Raw genomic sequence first — 18,669 nt, forward strand, 5'->3', positions numbered from 1 at the left:
GTGTGGATTCATAGAATATAGTTTGTGTCTTTATCATATCATGGTACACCACAGAAAATCACAAGGCTATGTAATTTGTGTTATTGAAACTTGACATCTAAAATCGAAAACCATAGAAAACATAGTTTCAGTGTAATATAGATAATCTGAAAATTGATTCTTATGTTGCAGCCTCCCACTCTCTGAACCAGCATAGGGATCAATAATAACATTGATAAGGGTCGATTTTCGAGTCGAGAAGAATTCTGAAAGAGCCAAACAGGTTTATCTTTGTGAGATCCATTCATCTCTTTGCGAGTTCTTGGTCACCAAAGGTAACTGATACCAAACCAATGTCTGGATTGAAAAAAGAAAAAAGGATTAATCATCACACAATTGCAAGAGTAATTTATTGCATATAAAAGCAAATATATGTAATCATATATGATCATATCAACATAATGAAAGAACTTGCATATAGCATATGGTAACAAGAACTATTGATAGAGTAATAACTAAAATTGTTTATAAAAATTGATTTTTATATAGTTCCTCAAACGAGATCCAATTTAACTGACAAAAATCCAAAAGCAAGTATATTGAAGGCATGAATTTTCTCTATGTTCAGGCTAGAACAAGCAATACATATTTTCTCAAGTTTCGACAAAAAATAAGACATATAAGGTTACAGTCCAAAATTTTCACTTTACATTCCTCGATTAAACTATGTCAAATAGCATCAATAGTCACCGACTTGTTTATAATTTAGTTTCTAGAAAAAGGGACTCTTGCAAACATTCCCGACAACAAGATTATTTATAATTTACCTTTACCACTACTCAGTTCTCAGTCCTCACTAGTAACCAGTAAAAAACATCTCCCAAAACTTGGGATTTTGGGTTGCTGCATAATAATTATACCAACTTATGTAATCCTATCTATCACAGAACTACTAGCTATGGATAGAAACATAAAAGAGTTCATGGAAGATCCAAATTCAAAACATTGGCAGTAAAAATTTCTGCTAGCGTTTTACGATTTATGGTTAGACCTTAAGTTGGTTTCTATAAACATGTATTTGAGACATGCGTGAATCAACAGAATCAGTCATCATATTCTCAATTTTATACATTTTTCATATTGGTTGTTACTTAATAATAATGTATAGACTATAATAAGAGGTGCGGTGTATGGTAGTCATGAATGTACTGTGGCTATAATGGCTATGCCCTTTTCACCAATTAATAAATTACACGTGGATAGGAGAAAGTTGTTTGACTTTGGTTTTCATGTTACTAATAAAATTGTTAACTAGACACGGTAAATGTCTTAGCACGATTAGATTTGAATTCATAGAAATTTTTGTAAAAAAAAATAAAAAATATAAATATAAATAAATAATTGATGAGAAAAAATTGAAGTAGGATTTTATGATGGTCTTATATGTAATAATTATAATTTATTGTGTAATAATTATAATTTATAATATAATAATTATAATTTTATATATGTAATATATATAATTATATATTTATTATATTTAAAATTAAATAATTATTTTAGTCATAATTAATAAATATTAAATAAAATATTTTTAAATTATTTAAGTTGATTTTTATTATTTTTTAAATTTTAAATTATAAATTATAAATTTTAAATATGAGTAATTGATATAAATTATAATAAATAAAAAACTAAATTTTATTTAATTGATAAAGAGTGCAACTGTTTGAGAAAAATGAAAAATAAAAAAATAAAGAGAAAAAATTGTTTTGTTACCACAAGTCTTTTGTAAATTAAATATTGATTCATTAAAAAAAATTAAATTCTAAAAATAAATGTTAGATTAAAAAATTATTTTTTATTTTTTTAAATAAAAAAATATTGCACTCTTTATCAATTAAATAAAGTTTAGTTTTTTATTTATTATAATTTATATCAATTATTGATAATTTAAAATTTAAAAAATAATAAAAATCAACTTAAATAATTTAAAATTATTTTATTTAATATTTATTAATTATGGTTAAAATAATTATATAATTTTAAATATAATAAATATATAATTATAAATATTACATATATAAATTATAATTATTATATTATAAATTATAATTATTACACGATAAATTATAATTATTACATATAAGACCATCATAAAACTCTACTTCAATTTTTTCTCATTAATTATTTATTTATATTGTTATTTTTTTTAACAAAAATTTTTATGAATTCAGATCTAATCGCGCCAGCACATTACCGAGTCTAGTTAACAATTTTACCATCATTAATAACATGAAAACTAAAGTCAAACAACTTTTTCCTATCCACGTGTAGTTTATTAATTAGTAAAAACGGTATAGTCATTGTAGCCACAGTACATTCATGGCTACCATAGACCACACCATAATAACAACCATTCCATTACATGATAATGAAAATATAACTAAAGATAAGGGCAACAATCCACATAAGCATGGGTTTAGCAGTATATACCTCAAATTCACTAGCACTAAATCTGAATCCAGAATTCCTTCAACTGAAACAACAAGTCGATTAGAACAAGCCATTGCAGTCGCAATGCAATAAACAAAGCCAACCCCATGATCTCCCAAGTCCCTGCATCCAACTTAGTCATGGGCTCTGTCTGAAACGAAAGCCACGGGAGCAGGCGCGAGGCAACGAAACTAGGCGTGAGGGATGGAGGCGCGGCACGGTGAGGGAAGGACGGAGGCACGGAGGTGCAGCGCGGCGAGGGAGGCATGGAAGTACGGAGGAACGTAGGCGAAACGCGGTGAGAGCAGGGGACAGAGGTATGGTGAAATACAAGGGACAAGCAGAATACAAAGGACGAGGCACGAGAGGGACAGCGATAGGAGGAGGCGCAGCTAGAAGGGACCGTGCGGGATTAGACTTTTTAAGCATCGAAGGCGGGACCTTCATCCCTGGCCGAGTCTAGTGAATCTCCTTTGGTTGGGGTTGATCACATCTTAACAGATTCGCTAGTGAAAGAAGATAGCAATTTCTGGTCACTTTCGCCAAATTCAGACACTAAACTAATTTTTTTATCATTCGTACAGATCACAAAAGTTTAAAGCAGTTCTGAGTGCGGCCGAAGCTTTACATGGCGAAAGCAACAATATCCCTTTTCTGGTTAATGATATTTGTAATCGGCGGTCCCTGTTTGGAAAAGAATCCAAGTGGTCGTGGTCCAAACAAATTAGATAAATGACCACAACAAGTGGCTGGAGTCCCGTGTGACTTGGGAGCGGGGAATGGAACAAGAGACTCAACAGGTCTCATATCGGAGAATGAATGCTACGATATGGCAATCTCTCGTATAGAATAATAGATCCGCACATCTATTGATTGACTTGAGGACTGAGGGACTTATTTTGTCGAGAACTATCCTGGATATGGTAAATTACCATAATTCTTTGATTCTAAGGCTGATAATTGGCTTTCTTTTATAACGCCTGTTCTTGGCTAATTACGTATGACTCGTGAAACGCGACTTTCTTAGCCGTCATAGTGTAAGTCTAGTAAGAACTACTACTTCTTTCTCTGATTCGATAGCCTTTCTAGTCAATAAAGAGTGGGAGTACTCACTCATATAGCCAGGCCCTTCCATATAGATCGTCGTGGCATGAACTAATTTTTTTGATTCTGTCTGTCTTCGCTCCTCTCCTGTCGAGTGGCTTACGCTCCTACTCCTCCTTGGTCAGAGGGGATTCGGCGCTTGACTGAATCCCCCGCCGACAGTCGCGAATTAGAACTGCGGCGCCTCGAAGAAGTTCTTGGGACACTTGACAGCCGGTTGGAGGTATTTTATTGATGGATTCCCTCTATTTCTTTCGATCTATCAGAACGGATCAGGCAATAAAGAATATCTATTAGAAATGCGTTCGAGATTAGGGGAGGTTCTTATTCCGGGATAATATAATAACCGGTTGAGGTAGGGGCGCCCTGTAGAGAATGAGGAGGGGCCGAGGATCTTTTTGCCCCTAGGCTACTTTGAGATGTCCCCGCTCCTCTACTAGTGTTGGAGTTTCGGTAAGTTCAGTAAGTGAAGTGACGAGCGAAGGTGTACAAAGTCTATGACTCACACGCTTAGGCGGGTTACGGGACTTTGTGATTCTTTCGGACAAGATTGCCTAGATTGATCAGATGTCAAGGTTTGACCTCGGGTTGGTGAGAGTACGCTCTTCCGCGCGCTAAGCTTAGGGAGGTACCATTACGCCTTTCTTCCCAGTATCGAGCTTTTTTGTTCTTTTTTTTAGAAAAGGTGTTCAAATTAAGTCTCTCGGGTGGAGCAGAGTTTGCGAAGAGCGTATCGATTGCAGAAAGGCTGCCCTATTCGGTCGCTCGCATGTAACCTAGCTGCTCCCTCGAGAGAAGAGATCTTGCGCGCTCTTCCTGAAGACAGAGAAGGTACAAAGCATCAAATCATTCTATTTCCCCTCCGTGGGTAATTAGGATTGACAACGAAAGGCTAACTAAGTTAGAAAGCCGGGGATTCCGCTCAGTGAAGAGGTTATGGCTAGGGATTATTAATATGTATGAAATTTGGAATGGTTAAATTTTATATTTGTTTGAAATTTTTTTATTTTTCTGCAGGTAGGATCGGGTAGATTAGGGTTTAAAACTTTAGGGTGCAGGTAAGATTAGGGTTGAGAGATTCTCAACCTGCGGATAGGATAGGGTAGAATTTTAAGAAAGTTTTCAACGCGCAGATAGGGTTAAGATAGAGTCCAAACCCTACCCTACCTTATCCATTGTCAGTCCTATCAGAGATATGTGAATGTACGAGGTCAAATGAAAAAGATTTTTTTTTGAAATTTTTGAAATATAAAAGTGTCCTAAACGAGGTTTTTTATCCAAAAAGGAGAATATTTGTTTTATTTAATAGAATATTCTATTATTTTAAACGTTTTTTGTCATGTTAGAGATTTAATTAAAAAAAATTAACGTATAAGGACCCAATTGAAAAGAAAAAAAGGCATAAAAATCTAATTAAAAATTCGATAAAATTGTAGGAACTTGCAAAATAATTAAACCTTTTTTCTTTTGGGAATTTTTACCGAGACTAATTAAAGGCCAATTCTATGGTGCCTATGAGTTTTTGCCTAAACTTTGCCTAACTTACTTTTTGTAGTAAATTTTGATTTTTTAAAAATTATTTATTCTTATATCTTTTAAATTAAATAATAACTTCTAACCATTTTTAGCAAATAGACACCACCTTTTAGCACAATAACATTCACCCTAATTAAATTAAGCAAGCATAAGTTAGTAGCTGAGGAGATTGCTGACTCGCCCAATACAAGATTGTTGTCAGTAGTCAGTAGTCCGTAAGCACGTAGCTTTTTTTCATCTTTTTTATACTTGAACCATGAGAAGTTGGATGCTGAAAGGCTCTAACAGAACAGTGTGTACATCAGAGAGAGTCTCTCTAGTCTGTCTCAATGTCTCTTTCAAAGGAAACCATACATCCAAATTCATCAAGAATGAAGGGTAGCATCCCACTGGTGCAAGATTGAGCACCATAAATGTACGTCCTCCAACATCATGGTATAGCTCCTAGAAATTCAGTGAGATTATTTTTGTTATTTCAGTAATAATAGATCTGTTTGGTGTTGAGTCTCACCTTAATTGTGGCACCTATTTCTGAAACAACTTGAGGAAGGCTCTGCTTCACTCCACCTATTTCTGAAGCTTGGCTTCTGCAAGATGTTGTGAACTAAAATAAGGTTAATTCTAAAAGCAAGAACTTAAAGGGTTAAAGCTAAGAAAAGTAAAATTAATTGTACTGAAATATTCTATTAATAGGACACCTCATCTATTCTAAACAAACTCCTATTACTCTATTTTATAATTATTATATTGATAACACAAGAAAAATCACAAGGGGTGCCAGTTTTGGCATTGTGAAAAGAAAACTAGTAAGCTCCTATAATACTGCTTCCATTCTTAAATAACTGTTTATTTGAACAAAGTGTTCTATTCAGAGCTAGTGTATATCTAGATACATGGATTTGTTAATATGCCACTTTGTCTTTGTGGAACGGCTGAAATACAACAACAACAACAACAAAGCCTTATCCCACTAAGTGGGGTCGGCTACATGAATCAAACGACGCCATTGTGCTCTGTCATGTATCATGTCTACAGAGAGACCGTTTACATGTAGATCTCGTTTGACCACCTCATGGATGGTCTTCTTAGGTCTTCCTCTGCCTTTCGCCCTTTGTCCATCTTCCATCTCATCCACCCTCCTGACTGGATGTTCTATCGGTCTTCTTCTCACATGTCCAAACCACCTGAGACGCGATTCAACCATCTTTTCCACAATGGGTGCTACTCCAACTCTCTCCCTTATATCTTCATTCCTTATTTTATCCAATCGCGTGTGACCACTCATCCATCTCAACATCTTCATCTCTGCCACACTCAGCTTATGTTCGTGCTCTCCTTTAGCCGCCCAACACTCCGTACCATACAGCATAGCCGGTCTTATAGCGGTGCGATAGAATTTACCTTTAAGTTTTAAAGGCACTTTTTTGTCGCATATAAAACCAGATGCACTCCGCCATTTTGACCAACCTGCTTGGATCCTATGATTTACATCATGTTCAATCTCTCCATTATCCTGTATGATGCACCCAAGATACTTAAAACTTTTAACTTTTCGTAAGGTGTTCTCTCCAATTTTCACCTCTATATTGGAGTTTTCCCTTCTCAGACTGAACTTACATTCCATATATTCCGTCTTGCTACGGCTTATGCACAGACCATACACTTCTAGAGCTTCTCTCCATAACTCCAACTTCTTATTTAGGTCTTCCCTTGACTCTCCCATAAGGACGATATCATCGGCAAAAAGCATGCACCATGGCACAGGCTCTTGGATGTGCTCTGTGAGTACTTCCAAGACTAATGTGAAAAGGTATGGACTTAAGGATGATCCCTGGTGTAATCCTATACCAATAAGAAATTCCTCTGTCACACCACCTTGAGTCTTCACACTAGTTGTGGCCCCATCATACATGTCTTTAATTGCCCGAATATATGCGATCCTTACTCTCCTCTTTTCTAAAACCTTCCATAAGACCTCCCTTGGTACCCTATCATACGCTTTTTCCAAATCAATAAACACCATGTGTAGATCCCTTTTATTACTACGATACCTCTCCATCATCCTTCTTAATAGGTATATCGCTTCAGTGGTAGATCTGCCTGGCATAAATCCAAATTGGTTCTCTGTTACTTGTGTCTCTTTTCTCAACCTCCGTTCTATCACCCTTTCCCATAACTTCATAGTATGACTCATAAGCTTAATCCCTCTATAATTTCCGCAACTTTGTATATCCCCCTTATTCTTGTAGATAGGTACCAAGGTGCTCTTTCTCCACTCATCAGGCATCTTCTTTGACCTTAAAATCTCATTAAAAAGCTTGGTTAACCAGTTGATGCCTTTTCCTCCAAGACCCTTCCAAACCTCAATCGGGATATTATCAGGTCCTACTGCCCTGCCATTTTTCATCTGCTTTAGAGCCTCTTTTACCTCGAAGTCTCGAATCCTTCGATAGTAGTCAAAGTTTTGATCTTCTTCCCTTGTGCATAATCGACCAAGGCTCGGAAGAGTCTTCTGTCCCTCATTAAATAACTCGTAGAAGTAGCTCTTCCACCTTTCATTAATCTTCTCCTCTTGAGCCAACACCTCTCCATCCTTATCCTTTATGCACTTAACCTGATCCAAATCTCTCGTTCTTCTTTCCCGGCTCTTTGCAATTCTATATATACCTTTTTCTCCTTCTTTCGTGTCCAAAGATTGGTAGAGACCCTCATATGCTCTTGTTCTTGCTTCACTTACAGCCACTTTTGCCTCTTTCTTAGCCGCCTTATATTTTTCCCAGTTATCTGCATTGCGGCATAAAGACCACTCTTTAAAGCATTCTCTTTTTATCTTTATCTTTTCTTGTATACTCGCATTCCACCACCAGGACTCCTTGTCTCTTGGTCCTATTCCTTTAGATTCACCAAAACTTTCTTTTGCTGTTCTTCTAATAACTTCTGCCATCTCCCTCCACATCTCTTCCGCGCTTCCATTCCCATCCCACCTTGCCTCTTCTCCTACCCGTCTTAGGAAGCTTCTTTGTTCCTCACCTTTCATCCGCCACCACCTCGTCCTTGGGTTCTTCGTATGATGTCTTTTCCTCAACTTTTGCTCAACGCGAAAATCCATGACGAGCACCCTATGTTGTGTTGTCAAACTCTCTCCCGGGATAATTTTACAGTTAATGCAAAATTTCCGGTCGACTCTCCTCAACAAGAAGAAGTCGATTTGAGAGCTTGTCATGCCACTCTTATAGGTTATAAGATGTTCGTCTCTCTTTTTAAAACATGTATTTGCGATGAGAAGATCAAAAGTTGAGGAAAAGTCCAAAATAGTTTTACCCTCGGCATTGATCACCCCGAAACCATGGCCTCCGTGAATACTCTCATATCCAGTCACTTCTCTCCCAACATGGCCATTTAAATCTCCTCCTAAGAAAATCTTATCTCCCAAAGATATGCCTTGAACTAAACTCTCTAGATCCTCCCAAAACCTTATCTTGTGTTGTTCGTCCGAACCCACTTGCGGTGCATAGGCGCTAATCACATGAAAAGCACCTCCCTCCACCACAAGTTTGATAGAGATGATCCGATCTCCCACCCTCTTGACATCAACTACGTCCTTCTTCCACTGCTTATCCACAATTATTCCAACTCCATTCCTATTCTTCACCTTTCCTGTATACCAAAGTTTGAAACCAGAAGAATCCAACTCCCTAGCCTTTGCACCAACCCATTTCGTTTCTTGTAGGCACATAATGTTAATCTTCCTCCTTATCATGGTATCCACCACCTCCATGGACTTTCCTGTTAGAGTGCCTATGTTCCATGTCCCAAATCTCAACCTTTTGTCGCTTCGACCTTTACCTTTTCCTTTGTGAACTAGCTTATTTACCCTCGTCCGTTCACGAAAACGCGAGAACCCTTGCTCATTTAACACTACATCCGGGCACCGATGCAGCGGCTCTTGCTTTGACACCGTACTCGAGCCATACGGCGCGTTACTTCCGGGTAACGACCTAGCTTTAGCGCAATAATGTCTTTGATTCATGTCATGGGGGGTTCGGCTATATTTTTACGTTGGTTGCCGAAGACCTAACACAACCCTCCTCCTTTATCCGGGCTTGGGACCGGCTATGTACCGCAAGTGTAACATAGGCGGAGTTTGTGGAACGGCTGAAATAATAAATAAAATTTCGGAACTAGAAACTTTGTACATTTTGCACCTTCTTGATGAAATTCAAGGACTCTGGTTTTAAATTGCTTCATTTGGTTGAGCTGGATAGCAAGAGAGAAAGGGCTGATCCCGCTGACAAACAAACAAGTGTTAGGAATAAGCACAGTGGATGCCAATGTTGCATAGTTGGCCCCATGTCTGAAGTTTGATCCTATTGATTGCAGATAGGGACTCAAAGATGGCAATCCAAGAGCTTGACCTGCCAAATCAAATGTAAAATATAATTATTAATATTAGTAATTTAGTATCAATGAATAACCAGATATGTCTGCCCTTGGTTTATAAATGGTTGATGACAAAAAACCAACTAAGGAAGAAAGAATATGAAAGATTACCAAGAAAATCAATCATGAGTCTGACATCGGAAGCCCGGCCAGCTGGTTTTTGGAAGAAAGTAACTCCAAAAGGAGCAGACTGTGCGGGAAAAGCTGCATAGAAACCACCAGTGTCTGAGTTTGAATCCCCGAAGTTGAAGATAGCCTCAAAATCACATTTTGTGTGACTTAAACCCACTAAGCATAACAACAAGAAGGATCACTGATGCCAAATTGATGCAACTCATTTTCGGAGCTACCTTGTTCATTAGCTTAAGGTTAAGGATGTGTAAACTACTATAAATATAATGGAGAGACAGCAGTACTATACATGGAAACACGGCAACCAATTTATTCTCTTGCTGAGACAACCGGTAAAAAATTTCTGGCCCCACTACTCACTCTTGTTATATGCCTAAATAATCCAATATCAATTGCTAATCATATATATAGTAGGCGCAACATGCACCTCATATGTTTTGGATGTGTTGCTATTAATTAATAGTAACATAGCAGCAGATTACGTAATTGTTGCTTAGGATGTTAATAATACTTAGTATTGTTAGTGACATTATTGACCTTGGAATGTAATGAATTCAATGGTGGTGTAAAGTGTTAATTAAGTGATATTAATGGAACTATGCATGTTTTCTTTTTTCAGTTTTTTGGTTAAAGACTAATCCGCCACATATCTGAATTCTATTTAAGAGTCTATCGCTGGTCAATGGATTATTGCATGCATAAGGTGTAATTTGGATCCACAATACTTGCTTAAACAAATAAGTGAGCCACTCAGCCAACCCAAATTAGTTCTATGCATACATTCTGATTCTGTGAACATGGTGGTGTATCTATTTTATTCAAAGTTATAATCAGCAATCAATCATTTTCGCTGGTAAATATTCTATTTATTAACTTCTCTAAAATGGAGGAATTGGGTTTCTCTGTAACATTATTCTTGTCTTTTTTTTTTAAAATAACGGTCACTCTAGGATAATATTGATTTTATTCAACCCTAGTGACCAGCTTTAATTCAAAATAAATATAAACGGCAAATATAAATTACAAATAGCTTTCGTAATCATTATTATTTATTAAGACGGGAAAATTTAATATGTTGGCCAAAGAAGAAATGAACGGCATCATCAAAATTGTGTTGACAAATTCATCTGGAATGATTTACAGCCTAAGAATCAGAATCCAGGGGAACTTTTAATTCTCTCTATTTTCTTTCAGTCAATAAGTCAAACATTTAATTCAGACTTTGCTAAAATATAGGGAACACTGAAAGTACAAAGACAAAATGAATTTATAACATCAAGCTCTGCATTTCTTGTTTCACAGGCAACCCACATGCCAAAATATTTCCAGGTAGATAGCAAAAAGGACACATCACTTCAGCCCCTGAATTATACACCCCGTCGATACTCCAGTTGCTTTGTGTTCTCCAATAGAATCTGCTAAGCAGGACAGAGATCAGGAACTAAGCTAAGAAATCAATAGGCCATGATTTGATTCCTTTGAAGGTAATCACAAAATTGAGGTACAACACTTACTTCACGGATGTAATTTGCAACTGCTTTGCAGCCTTCAGTTGCTAGTTGCATAACATTTTCCAAAATGTCAATCGGTAGTTTAGAATCCATCTACAGCCAGCAATAAAAGAAAGAATGCATATTGGGGTAACAAAAAAAAGGTCTAAAACTAACTTTACACTGTTGATTATAAGAAATCCGAAAAACAAAATGATGCAATGAAAATTAACCTGAAGAAGTGTCACTTTATCCAACTTTGGCAGAATTCCAACAGTTACATCAGGACCTCCAGCACTGTCTTCTACGTAGTTCAAATCTGTCCATATTCATACAACAAGTTTCAATAGTTACAAAGCTGCAAAGCTAAAACAAAAGATGAGCAGTTTAAAAGAAAACACAAACTTGCATTTAGCCAATTGAAAAGTCAAGTAAAACAGGTGCATACCAAGCAAAGGGGTGCTATTAAGGTATCCAGCACTACATGAAGTTACAAGATCACACATGGGGATCCCAGCATCAGAAAGGGCCAAAGTTGCAGCATTGATACATGCAGATCTAGTTCCTACACAAGGAATGTTGGGGAAAAGAGTTAGTTAATGGTCAATAATGAAGAGCTTCAAAGAAACTAAAGAATCATTTGTTAATACTAGAAAGATTTAACAGAAGATAGATTATTAGAAGAGCACAAGATAAACAAATATTTATCATGAGGAAAAATGGTGATAACAAGATCCCATTATAAGGTTTTAACTTACCACCATCTGCTTGGAGAACTTGGACATAAATATCTATCTGCAAATGACATATATGAATCATACAAACAATAAATATACAATTTACATTAATCAAAAAGAGATTCCAGAAGCTGTGTAAAATGGAACCTGGGAACGAGGCATTAAATGTGTCATTATGCATGCTTCCATAGTCTGTCGAATAACCATAGAAATTTCAGTTGATCTCCTGTAGCAAGAGAAAAATCCCGTCAGAAAAAGAAGAGCAAGAGATCATTCTCCTAGTGTTAAAGAACCTGGCAATTTGGCCATAAGAACCAGTTTAACACAATCAAGAAAAAATTGAAGTGTCATAAGATGTATATTGGTGGGGAATGGTATGCCCTAAGTTTCTCCTTCCTTTCCAAATTCTCTTTTGTACTGTCAACTCTTCTCAGACCGAGATATCTTAAAGACCCTTCACTTGGACACATCAGTGATTAGTTGCTCATGTTGGCTACTTACATATCTCAGTGACTCCTTCGGTTGGTTGCTAAATTTAACTGTGGGACAAAGATTCTAGTGTTCTCCAAATTCATCATTGCACTGTTCTAATCGACACATTACATATTCTACTGCTACCGATTGAAATTAGAATGTTATGTACTGCTGACATATTGTTCAGTGTTCTGTTTCATAATATTAACATTATTTGCATCATCCAATTCAGTCTTGAGCTACTATTTCAACAATTATAAATAACTAAAAACAGTGCCCAAACAAAAAAGAACTAGGAATTAAATTTAAGCAAGAGCATATGAGAAAACCTGTCACCCTTTGGTTTCCTCTTGCGATCTCCAGTGCTAAAGTTAGCCATGCTGTACTCACATCGAATCTACAGAGATGATGAGAAGCAGATAGATAGAGAGACAGCAATTAGGTATCCAGCAAAATACACTACCTAGACACAAAATGCATAATAACTTGATAAGAAAAAAATTGTTTTTCACCAAAGCCTGGTCACTCATTTGCTGGCTCCTATTTTGGACCTGAAAGGCATACAAGTTAATACAGCAATCATATCAGATAATGCTGAAATGCAAATTGAAAAGTTATTTACCTCTCTGGGGCCATATACAGCAGCAACCACTTTGGTGTTACCCATCTCAAAAATAGCAGAACTGGTTCCAAAAACAAAAACCACGCATTAGCCAAACCCTAATTTGGAAATTAAGAGGTTTGAAAAGCACGAAAAGAATTACCCATCAGCTCTGGAAACAGCACCAATCTCGGCTCGAATTTGCCGCATCTCCATGGGGCGGCGACCGTCCAAGCGAAGTCCTTCAGGGCTCACATACTCCATCTTCCTTCAATTTCCTTAATCAGGAGAAGGACCAAGTGGGTAGCATGAGGTGGTGGCGCAGGAAGCTGAACTGGTGCAGCAATTCTGAGCTGCTGAAGTAACACTCTCACAGGAATTAGAAAAGGGTAGGATTGGTAGAAATGAAAAAAAAAATTTAATTTCTCAACGGTAATGAGTCTTTTCTAAGGTGAACGGCAGAAATTAGTTCAGAGGTGAAAGTATTTTAGGTTTAAAGTTCTAAAAAAATTTCCAAACATAAAAAATGAAAGTTCAAGACACTCAAACGAATTTTTTTTTTCTGACGTAAATCCCAAATACCGTTGTGTTATCTGTTTTTTAAAATTTTTTAATTATATTACGTATACTAAAATTAGTTATCAGTCTAAAATATATATTAAAATATAAAATATACATTAAAATTAAACAAATATATAGTAACTAATTTTAGTATATAAATAATATTTTTATTTTTTTTAGTACAATCATTTAAGTTGGTTCTTTATGTATATGATAAATAATTTGAGGGTAATGTATTTAAATAAAATAAAGGAGAAAAAGCTTTACTTGAATGCAACATTTGCAACTTTCTAAAGTGTATGGCCTTTTTTTATTATTATATAATCCGTGGAAGCTAACCACGGTTTTCTATTTACATATAAACCGTTGCAAGCTGGTATGGTTTATGAAAGATTAAGAATGAACATAAACCGTGGTAGGTCACCACGATTTAGGAAGGCAGTAATATGACCATAAAATCCTCTAGTCTGCCACGGTTTATGAAGGGTTTTTTAATTGCATAAATCCGTGTTGGCTGCCACGGTTTATGAGGAGAAGAATTCTATATATATATGAGCGAGGTTGAAGCTGCTGAAGAGATCATTATCACACAATGGCAAGTGAGGAAGAGAGTTTTCTTGTCTTAGTGCATTGCTTTGGGACAAAAATGGCGGAGTGCATCTGGTTTTATATGCGACAAAAAAGTGCCTTTAAAACTTAAAGGTAAATTCTATCGCACCGCTATAAGACCGGCTATGCTGTATGGTACGGAGTGTTGGGCGGCTAAAGGGGAGCACGAACATAAGCTGAGTGTGGCAGAGATGAAGATGTTGAGATGGATGAGTGGTCATACGCGATTGGATAAAATAAGGAATGAAGATATAAGGGAGAGAGTTGGAGTAGCACCTATTGTGGAAAAGATGGTTGAATCGCGTCTCAGGTGGTTTGGACATGTGAGAAGAAGACCGATAGAACATCCAGTCAGGAGGGTGGATGAGATGGAAGATGGACAAAGGGCGAAAGGCAGAGGAAGACCTAAGAAGACCATCCATGAGGTGGTCAAACGAGATCTACATATAAATGGTCTCTCTGTAGACATGATACATGACAGAGCACAATGGCGTCGTTTGATTCATGTAGCCGACCCCACTTAGTGGGACAAGGCTTTGTTGTTGTTGTTTGTTGTTGTTGTAGTGCATTGCTTTGGGAAAATTAAAAGAAGCAAAAAATATTGTGTGAAGGTCACTGACAGAGAACCATTGAGTGTATTCATCAGTCCATCAAGCACTTTGTCAGATGTAAAGAACAGCATCTTGCAGAAATTTGGGGTGGGAGCAAGTGGGTGAAGAAGCTATTCTACAAGATTCCCATCGCAGTTGTCTCGACCGGTGTTAAGTATGATACATTTGTGCTAGCGGCTGATGAAGATATCAGGGTTCTATTTCATTGTGTCGGAGTTTTCTGGAGGTCAGAATACACGAGCCGTATGCAAAGTTGGAGGTTGGTGTCAATAGTTCTGGGGCATCAGCTCCGGTTCATAGCTCAACTGCCGCGGGCGGTGCGTCTAGTTTGATGCCTGCGGCCGGACCATCTGTTCCCTAGGTCGCATCCCCTTCCTTTGCGGCTGATTTAGATCGAACGGAGGCAATTGGTTCTGTACCATTGGAGAATCCTAGGGTCTGGCAGCAGGCATTTGAGGTGGATACCGGTGGTGGCATGATTCATAATGTTCAAGGCTTCGAAGAACCTGATCGAGTAAAGAATGCAATGCGGGATGATGACTTTGACCAAGAGCCTGTAGATATCATTGGGGACAGCGATGATGACACAGGTGCCAATCCACATACACAGCACGGGCCTTCAAGTTCTGGCATACAGCAGTACCCTCCACACTTCTCCACTCTAAACTTTGAGGCTCTAGGTCAACAGGCGGATGGAGGTGCTATAATTGGGAGTTCTTCTACAGAATTTCAGATTGGACAATCATTCCAGAATAAAGATGAAGCAGTTCTAAGTGTCAAGGACTATAGCATCTGTGGAGGTGTTGAGTACAGAGTCTTAGAATCGGATTATCTAAAGTATCATGGAAAATGCAAGGAGTTCGGCAAGGGTTATAGTTGGTTGATTCTCATATCGCTTCGTGCACGAAAGGGCACTTGGAAGGTTAGGAGGTACAACGGTCCGCACACTTGCTTGGCCACATCTATTTCCAGTGATCACCGTCAGCTTGATTACCATGAACGACTACTTGTAAGAACAATAACTAAACGACTCACATCGCGAACATGCAGTCTATCCAAAAAAAGGCGTGCAGACACAACTCTTTGACCCCCTGCATCGTTTCTCGGTAGATATGTGGTGTTGTAATTTCTAACCCACAAACTAACCGGCAAGTGCACCGGGTCGTACCAAGTAATATCTCAAGTGAGTGAGAGTCGATCCCACGAGGATTGATGGATCAAGCAGCAATGGTTGATTGATGAGCTTAGTCAGGCAAACAGAAAAGAGTGTTGGATGTTCAAAGAGCATTAAACAATCGTGCAGAAACTAAAATAGTAAAGTAAATGGTTTGGAAATAAAATATGGAGAAAACAGTTAAGCCTTCAGAGTTATCTATTTTCCTGATTGACTTTTCTTATTAACTATTTTAATCATGCAAGATTTAATTTATGACAAACTATTTGTGACTAGACCCTAATTCCTTAGACCTTTCCAGTCTCCTCTAAAATTCATCAACTGTCAATTCCTTGGTCAATTAATTCCAATTAGAGGGTGATGATCAAATTCCAGTTTATATGCCACAAGAATCCTAGTTATCCAAAAATAAGGGGATTATATGTCATGTATCCCGTTAAATACAAACAATTAAAAATTCAGGATAATATGTTTTCAAGATGTTGTTTAAGTAAAGAGTTTTTCCAAGTTATACAAGAACTCAATTAGAACATGGGTCATACTTCTGTTCCACCCAAATTCATAAAATAAAGAACGAAAATAATTATTGAAATATAAATCAAAACATGAATTAAAATAGAAAAATAAAAGTATCAATCCAAACAATAGACAGAGCTCCTAACCTTAACAGTGGAGGTTTAGTTGCTCATGAAATGCGGAACGTAAATTGGTATAGAATTCCCTAATGGAATCCCCCTCGAAATCTCTCTAAAGAAGAAAAGTTTCTCCTTTTTATAACTAATCCTAATTAATTTAAAATCTAATTATCTAAAATTAAAAATAATATCTTTTCCTAAAAATAAGATTTGAATTTAAATTAGAATAATCAGCAGGTCTTCAGTTGATGGATGGGGACCACATGTTTTGTCCATTCTGTAACTTCTAATCTGTGTTTTCTGAGCTGAAAATTGGGTCAAAACAGCCAAGAAATCGCCCCCAGTGTTTTTCTGCGTTTTCTACACGTGGCTCATATCACACGTATGCGTCAGTCACGCGTACGCGTCGATGGTCTTTTTCGCAAGTCACGCGGACACGTCAGTCATGCGCACGCGTCGCTGTGCAATTCTTCAAATCACGCGCAAGCGTTGCCGTGGAAAGCTCTAAATCACGCGTACGCGTCGCTCTTCGCTGCCATCTCCTTTGATTCTTGTGCTACAGAAACTCCATCAAATCCAGCCGAATGCTACATAAAATAAACAAAATTTGTACAAGACTCAAAGTAGCATCTATATTGGCTAAAAGATAAGTAATTCTTTATTAAACTCAATAAATTAGATGCAAATTCACTAGGAAAAGATAGAAAAGATGCTCACGCATCAATATGCTGCCCACCTACAAGTTTCATTAAAAGCATGTCATAAGGAACGACAACACATGAAATTGAATAAGTTACGGACCGAAAAGAATAAACCATACCTGGAGGCTGAAAAACCTTCAGAAAATCCAAGACTGTAGAAGCTGTAGTGGCCCAGCCAAGTTAACAACATTTTTGTTTGTCCCACGACAAAGACATCTATACAACCAGGTCAGTGCAGCCAAGGCCCAGCTATATCGGTCCAAGTCGTCCATCGATGCCAAATAAGGCAACCACCGAAGGTGAACCCGGTTTGCGTTCTTGTCCGCAAATAGCTGAAAGGACAACAACATCAGAATATAGGCACGCGCGTATATACGCACGGTCTCTTCACTAGAATCTGCTGGGAGAACCTGAAACCTCTCATGGAACCATATGTAGCACACTGTCATCTGCTTGACTTTATTCTGCGGCGGTAACTCCCCAAACAACTCGCGAAACACCACCCATGCGGGTCTTCCATTCTCCATCATATTCTCAAAGTCAATCAGGCACCCACTAACGGCCTCTCCATCGATGGGCAAACCCAACTGATAAGCCACATCTTGCAAAGTGATGTGCACTCCCCAAACGGCATGTGAAATGTGTGGATCTTAGGATACCACCTCTCAACGAATGCGCTAAGTAGAGGCTCATCAACCCAGAACCACTGACTGTTCAGCCTAGCCAAGTGATACAAGCCCGCGGTCTCCAAATACGATATAATCCGGTCGTGTAAAGGCATATTCTGTTGTCTCTTGACACCACTAATAACTCTAGTAGGCTACAAAATATGGATAAGAAAATCCTCAACATACGACTAATACTAATAATAGCAAATATAATTTAAAAAAATTATTATACACCCACATTAGTTTTCTATTTTCTCTAGTAATAGTGATAAAAATAACGAAACGATGGCAATAATAATAACGACAATAACAATAGTTACTAACAAGGATAAGAATAACATTAATATGAATAATAATAACACTAATACTAATAATAAAAAAATTAACAATAATAACAATACCAACATGAATAATAATACTAACAACTCTCAATAATAATAATAATAATAGTAATAATAATAATAATAATGAAAATAATAATAATAATAATAATAACAATAATAATAATAATAATTATACTAACAACTCACAATAATAATAATAATAATAATAATAATAATAATAATAATAATAATAATAATAATAATAATAATAAAGTTGTATAACTAACCTCTTGATCGATGTATCCAGTCACGTGCGCAACGCCATTTAATCGGTACATGCGAGCTTCGTCTTCCATAACTCTACTACCTAACTGGTTCAAAACCTCAAAGCCTCCCCC

General features: G+C 37.1%; 1 protein-coding gene and 1 pseudogene across 1 annotated transcript; both read right to left on the reverse strand.

Annotated features, from left to right (window-relative positions):
* Nucleotides 1–3,748: 3,748 nt before the first annotated feature.
* LOC112775596 (GDSL esterase/lipase At4g01130-like) lies at nt 3,749–9,893 on the reverse strand (annotated as a pseudogene).
* An 825-nt stretch (nt 9,894–10,718) lies between these two features.
* LOC112790052 (exosome complex component RRP41 homolog) lies at nt 10,719–13,580 on the reverse strand. The gene is made up of 10 exons (XM_025832278.2): nt 13,153–13,580; nt 13,011–13,071; nt 12,901–12,939; nt 12,718–12,785; nt 12,062–12,140; nt 11,936–11,972; nt 11,626–11,742; nt 11,411–11,496; nt 11,202–11,291; nt 10,719–11,102 (listed from the first exon to the last, which is right to left on the reverse strand). The coding sequence occupies exons 1-10, from the start codon at nt 13,251–13,253 to the stop codon at nt 11,055–11,057; spliced, it is 726 nt and encodes a 241-aa protein (XP_025688063.1). The 5' UTR covers nt 13,254–13,580; the 3' UTR covers nt 10,719–11,054.
* Nucleotides 13,581–18,669: the final 5,089 nt, after the last annotated feature.

This window comes from Arachis hypogaea, chromosome 3 (assembly GCF_003086295.3).
Source record: "Arachis hypogaea cultivar Tifrunner chromosome 3, arahy.Tifrunner.gnm2.J5K5, whole genome shotgun sequence".
NCBI lineage: Eukaryota > Viridiplantae > Streptophyta > Magnoliopsida > Fabales > Fabaceae > Arachis > Arachis hypogaea.